We start from the raw sequence: 6,568 nt of genomic DNA on the forward strand, positions 1-6,568 counted from the left end.
TTTAAGTACTCCAATGGTTGTTAGATCATTAAACATAGAAAAAGATCCATTCCGTCCATGTGAAGATGATGAAGATATTCTTGGTCCAGAAGTACCATATCTAAGTGCTATCGGTGCCCTTATGTATCTTACAAATTGTACAAGGCCTGATATATCTTTTGCTGTAAATTTATTGGCAAGATTTAACACATCTCCAACAAAGAGACACTGGAACGGAATTAAACATATATTCCGTTATCTACGAGTAACGACAGACTTGGGACTTTTGTATTCAAAAGATGCTAATCCAAGTATAATTGGTTATGCTGATGCTGGATACTTATCTGATTCACACAAGGCACGTTCCCAAACTGGATATGTATTTACTCGTGGAGGCACTGCAATTTCTTGGCGTTCACAGAAACAAACGCTCGTAACAACTTCATCAAATCATGTCGAGATTATTGCACTACATGAAGCAAGCCGTGAATGTGTGTGGTTAAAATCAATGACCCAACATATCCAAATCTCATGCGGATTATCATTCGACGAGAAGCCTGTGATACCATATGAAGATAATGCTGCATGTGTTGCTCAAATGAAAGAAGGATACATAAAAAGCGACAGAACTAAACATATTCCTCCTAAGTTCTTCGGATTCACCAAAGAGCTTGAGAAGAATAAATGTATTGATGTTCGTCACATTCAATCAAGTGAAAACTCATCAGATCTCTTCACAAAGGCACTTCCTACGATAATATTCAGAAAACACATATATAATATTGGGATGCGCAATCTACGAAATTTGTGAAGAATTGTTCGTATCAACATGAGGGGGAGTTTATGTGACTGCACTCTTTTTCCCTTACTATGGTTTTTATCCCAATGGGTTTTTCCTAGTAAAGTTTTTAATGAGGCAGTACAAAAACACGTAATGAAGACATCATCGTATTATGATCATCATCATAAGGGGGAATGTTGAAAATTAATATTTAAAATGTTTTTGTTGAATATTTGAATGTTGAATATTTGAATGTTGAAAATAAGAGTTGTAAATATTGAAAATTAGTGTGTGATGATGTAGGTAATGATGATTTATTTTTGGATTATTTGTAAAGATTTTTTCTATAAATAGATCTCTCATTTGTGAAGAAAATCACAATTGAGTAGAGAGAAAAATATTATAAAGTGTGTTGTTTGGTAAATTTTGAGAGTTTGAGATTTTTACTTTTTACCATAAATTTTTACTTTTTCACAATATATATAATCATAGTTTCCTTTTTGTGGAGACAAGAAACAAGAAAAACCCACAAAATTAAATCCTAGGATAAGAGTTTTGAGAAATTATTAAATTACATAATAACAAAGAAAAAGAAGAAAAAAGGGTCACAAAAATGACTTCCCTTTGCCTTAAGCTGTAAGGGATTGACTTTCTTGCATTCGGCCACGCGTTCACCTGATTCATAAATTTAAATAGATAAAAAATTATTAAATGTTCTTTTTTCTTAATATAATAATATTATTTTATTAGAAATTAAATGATGATGGTAAAAATATTCTTTCTCGCACACGGTATATACACTGGGTGACTTGATAACGGATGTCATCAAGTTCCCCTGAATCCCAACTCTCTTGTTCTTTTGTTTATTTATTAAACTTTTCTTTATTAAAGAGCTCTGCTTTATCCTTTTGCTTTCTTTTATTTGATGATTTAATGGCTGTGCTTCCGTTGAAAGCTTTACCGGTTGGTTTCAGATTCCGGCCGACGGATTTGGAATTGATCGATCACTATTTGAGGAATAAAATTAATGGACGTGACAAAGATGTCACTGCTATTCGTGAGCTTGATGTCTGCAAATGGGAGCCATGGGATTTACCTGGTGATTTTTCTTTCTTTCTTTTTTTTTTTGCAAAAACAAGAATGACCTTGCGTCGGAGATTCTTTTTGTAGATTTGTTCATTGCTTTTGGTTGTTTAACTCGAGAAGTTGAGATATAATCTTTTGTTGCTTTTTGGTGTAAGATTCCCATTTACCGTGCATTTGTGTTGTTCTGATTATGATTGTCTGGTCCGCTTTGTTGAATTGTTACACAAGATGAGTTTTTGTTTCGAAGTAATGTTCAACTGTCAGATAAATTCGGATTCTGGGCGTTAAGGGATATATGTGCTGTTGTCGATTTTTTGCAGATTTATCGGTTATGCCGTCAATTGACAACGAGTGGTTCTTTTTCTGCCCCAAGGATCGTAAGTATCAGAATAGCCAAAGATCCAACCGTGCAACCGAGAAAGGTTATTGGAAAGCTACTGGTAAAGACAGGAATATAGTTTCTAAGAAGGGAGCAAAGATTGGGATGAAAAAGACTCTGGTTTTTTATAGCGGACGTGCACCCGATGGCAAGAGGACTAATTGGGTGATTCACGAGTATCGTGCTACCGATAAATCGCTTGATGGAACTCATCCTGGTCAGGTCGGGACGTCGTTATTTGCAATATATTTTGTGTTGAGATGTTCGGATACAATGAAATGTTTCCTGTTTTTTAGGAGTGTCACATTAGTCAAGATGGTGGGGGAGTGATGATGTTGTGATTAAGTAGCAACCTTTTGATTTAAAAATCACTTCACCACTGGGGAATGAAATCATGAATCTTTCATTCATTTAACCTATCCCTTGAATCATTTTATGTAAAGGTTCGTTACTTTGAAGTTCTGGGTGAATAGATGTCATGGGGTTAATTAATATTTTATTAACCTTTGCATATCTTCATGTTTCTTTTTCATGTCTTGATGGTTTGTTGAATGAATTTCTTTAACAGGGTGCCTTTGTACTCTGCCGTCTGTTTAAAAAGGATGATCTCAAACAAGACGATGCTGCCGAAAGCTCAAACCTCGAAGAAGTTGAGGATATTGCCTCTTCTCCCACAGTCACCAAGTGTTTTGCTGATGATGAACGATCAGAAGCTGTTATACAAGCGTGTGGAGGCAGCATTGAAATGCAACCTCCAGCTGATGATAAATTTCCAATTAAAAATTCAGATTCGCCATCTTTCCCAGTAAGCTAAAGAACCATACTTGAAACCAACCTTCTAACTTGTCCTGAATAGTGATCAATATTTGAGTCACTGCTACTCTTTTAACTCTTTATTGCTTTTTGCGGATAATTTTCTACAGCCCTACCCAGACTTGGAAAAATTATTGGGCTTGTGTCCTATTCAGGAGCCAGAGGAATGGAAAATCTTCTCGCCAATGCATTCACAGATGCAAATGGAGCTTGGAAGCCCATACTTGTGTACCGACAGCTTCTCTGGGGAAATCAACGACGACCCAAATGCTATCCCTTTCCAAAATGGAACAAATGATAGTGATATTGACTTCTTCTTAGACTCGATTTTAAATGATCCAGAGGAGCACATCTGCATGCCGAATGTGGAAAAATCTGGTGGGTATAGTAGCCCTGCAGTGTACAGAAACAGCTCTTTTGGACCTGGAATCAGGTTAAGGACTCGCCCAACATCGAATCGAGTAAATGCCCATGATTCTGCTGATCATGGAATGGCTCCTAGGAGAATGCATTTGCAGATGAAATTGGAAATTGGACCGGCTCGGTGTCCCCTTGGTGGAGATTCAAATGACATTAAAGTAAAAGATGAGGAAGAGTCGACAGTGACTGAGGTGAGATGACTTTTGCCATATAAGTAACCAAATATTAACACGAAAGCCCATCATAAAAAGCATGTTTTTCATAAGGTTGGTTTTTACAGGACAAAAATTCTATGAATCCTCACGCCTTGAATAAGCCGGAGGAATCAACATCAGATGAAACAAATCAAGGCAAACAGTTCAGTGATTCGAGCAGAAGTGTAACAGCCAAATCCAAGAATTTTGATGAAAGCCATGAAGATTTTCCTTCTGTCTGCCGCTTAAAACTTTCTGGGAATGCACCATATTCGTATGCGCCCAAGATAGTCGTCTCCACGGTTCTCATCCTCGTACTTGTTGGAGCATTATGGTATCTTAAATTATGAATCAAAGAGGATGACAGTTTTTTTTGTAATGTGACTCTAGAATTAACAGACTTAGCCTGACGGGATTTGCACGAACATTATTTCATTACAGAATATTGTATGTGTCGAAGTATAATTTTTGTTAGGACGACAGCATGGATACAATATGATTTCTTTGTTCCAAACTTCCAACGTGACATTTCTATTTTCTTGGTTTTTTTCGTTGGGGAAAAAAACAGATGATGGGGTGAGAGAGGCTCGAACTCTCGACCTCAGGATTACTCAGAAAGCTATGAGACCTACGCGCTAGCCAACTGCGCGACCACCCCATGTTGAGACCTTGAAAGTACAATTAAATATATAAACCATATTAGTTACTCAAGTGATGTAAGCACATATCGCGTTACGCAAATATTTTACTTGAAAGCGCTATCCACCACCAGATTCTTTGAATGGACTGACTTACGAAGATACTGATTAAAGGAACTGAGATTGATCCCCACTCCTCGAAATAACATGTATTGGTTTCTATTGATAGGCTGAATGAAAAACATTCAGTCGACTTGTAATTTCAAACGTTCGATTTGTTGTATTAGTCCATCTTCATGCATAGAGGCCCTTTCTTGATGCAACTAAATCCAAACAAAACAGGAAATAAAGGGGTATTTCCGTTGCTAAACATTGTCCACTGAACCAATTAATACAGCGAATAACAGTGTACCATTGATTCCAAATCACCATCACAAAATGCATGCAACCTTGTATGAAAATACAACAATCACGACCCAATTCAGGTGGTCAACTCCATGATGGCGCTTACAATGTCTCCATCGTGAGTCTTTAAGGCCTTCACAGCCTTGGCCTTGGAAACACCTGCTTGTGTCATCACCAAATCAATATCCCGAGCCTCCACTCCGGTCTCGTCAACCTCCTCCTCTTCATCATCCGCATGCACATGGCCCGCCGTTGCTGCACCTATTCCAGGCTTGGCCATCACAGAGCCCATATCTGGCATCCTGAATTGTTGGGCAGCCTGTGACTGTAACTGAGAGCTCAAATCCTCGATTTTAGCCTCCCCAAAAATGACATAGGTCTCAGAATTCGGGCTTTTGAATACATCCGGTTTTGAGATGAAAAATAACACCTGATGCATCATGGCTGGCTCGATTATACTGGCATCATAAAATGCAAATCACAAAAGGGAACGACTAATAAAGAAAGTGATTGGGGGTTACGTTTTTGGTTCTCTTGACTGTGACCCTGCTAACTCCAGTAACAGGTTTCATACCAAGTTTCAGCATGGCCTTACGACTCTTCTTCTCGCTTCTGCTCTGCTTAGAACCTGTTCAATTTTCCCACCAAAGAAACTCTTCAATTCAAGTACACCAGAAGCTTAAAATTTTTTAACAAGCTAAAAGTAAAAGAAATGCAGGGGTAAAAAGTAGTGTTTCGAATGGTTGCCAAACACAAGGATTATTTTGAAATTTATTCTTAACAATGTGTTAGTTAGAGACTAGAGAATAAAGACCAATAATGAAAAAGAAATCGATCTGTGATGCAAAACAGTAACTAACAACCTCCTTGTCCAAGATAGACTATTACCTACAAATAGAAGCAGTACAGAAGCCAAAAAAAGCAAACAAACTGTATTCTATCATCCTAAAGGAAACTCAAATAGGCAATTCCTTCAAAATATTAAAACAAGGATGTTTCATGAAGGCATAGCAAATTAAGGTAAATAAAATCCATATAGCCCCTAAAACAATTTCATATAGCAAAAGAACAGAGATTTTTGAGTAAACAAAAAAATCTGGATTCTTGACAAAAGCTTTACATACAATCCTCACACAGCAAGAACAATAGTTTTTTGGCTGGAAAGAAAACACAAACCTGGGATACCATCTTCCTTATCATCAACTTCATCATCAGAATCGTCAGCTTCATCTCCGTTGTCATCATCTTCCTTCACATCCTCCACGAGCGGCTCATCCTAGAAAAAAAATCAAGAAAAACCATCTCAACTCCAAAAACTCAAAATAAATGCACTAAAAAGAAGAAAACTTTGAAAGATTACCTGCATCTTTTTCTGGGATTCTACTTCTTCAACAACGGGAACCGGCATGACTCGATGAGGAACTGGAATAAGGCCACAGGAGAGTAGAGTTGGGTGGAATTAGCTACGTGGAAGAAGAAGGCATAAAGATTGGATCTTTACGCGACTCTAGGGTTGATCGGTAGTTTGGGCTTGGTCCCAATAGTCAGGCTTTAACCATATTCGTTTTCATAATCGGTCGGTCTATCTTAAAACAGTCAATCGGACCAATTCAATTGGATGGAACCAATGAAGCGGAACATATATAATTAAGCCAAAAACTTGTGGGTCTCACGGGTCGAATTTTATGATACAGATCTCTTATCCGGGTCATCCATGAAAAAGTGTTACTTTTTATGCTAAGTATATTACTTTTACTATGAATATATGTAGTATTACTTTTATTATGAATATCTGTAGGGTTGACCCGTCTCACATATAAAATTCGTGATACTGTCTCACAAGATACCTACTCATATATTAAATAATAAATTT

The 6,568-nt window shown here is 37.3% G+C and overlaps 2 protein-coding genes and 1 non-coding gene across 3 annotated transcripts; 1 reads left to right on the forward strand and 2 right to left on the reverse strand.

Annotated features, from left to right (window-relative positions):
• The first annotated feature begins 1,545 nt into the window (after window positions 1-1,545).
• On the forward strand, window positions 1,546-4,173 carry LOC140968889 (NAC domain-containing protein 91-like). The gene is made up of 5 exons (XM_073430029.1): window positions 1,546-1,859; window positions 2,167-2,447; window positions 2,794-3,030; window positions 3,149-3,649; window positions 3,739-4,173. The coding sequence occupies exons 1-5, from the start codon at window positions 1,580-1,582 to the stop codon at window positions 4,000-4,002; spliced, it is 1,563 nt and encodes a 520-aa protein (XP_073286130.1). The 5' UTR covers window positions 1,546-1,579; the 3' UTR covers window positions 4,003-4,173.
• Window positions 4,174-4,224: 51 nt separating this feature from the next.
• On the reverse strand, window positions 4,225-4,310 carry TRNAM-CAU (transfer RNA methionine (anticodon CAU)). The gene is given in 2 exon segments: window positions 4,225-4,260; window positions 4,273-4,310. It is a non-coding gene; the product is annotated as a tRNA-Met (tRNA).
• A 321-nt stretch (window positions 4,311-4,631) lies between these two features.
• On the reverse strand, window positions 4,632-6,308 carry LOC140968890 (nascent polypeptide-associated complex subunit alpha-like protein 2). Its single transcript, XM_073430030.1, has 4 exons — window positions 6,056-6,308; window positions 5,872-5,971; window positions 5,217-5,323; window positions 4,632-5,125 (listed from the first exon to the last, which is right to left on the reverse strand). Exons 1-4 carry the CDS (start codon window positions 6,101-6,103, stop codon window positions 4,772-4,774), a joined length of 609 nt encoding a protein of 202 aa, XP_073286131.1. The 5' UTR covers window positions 6,104-6,308; the 3' UTR covers window positions 4,632-4,771.
• Window positions 6,309-6,568: the final 260 nt, after the last annotated feature.

Source organism: Primulina huaijiensis, unplaced genomic scaffold (genome assembly GCF_012295235.1).
Source record: "Primulina huaijiensis isolate GDHJ02 unplaced genomic scaffold, ASM1229523v2 scaffold38285, whole genome shotgun sequence".
NCBI classification, from domain to species: domain Eukaryota; kingdom Viridiplantae; phylum Streptophyta; class Magnoliopsida; order Lamiales; family Gesneriaceae; genus Primulina; species Primulina huaijiensis.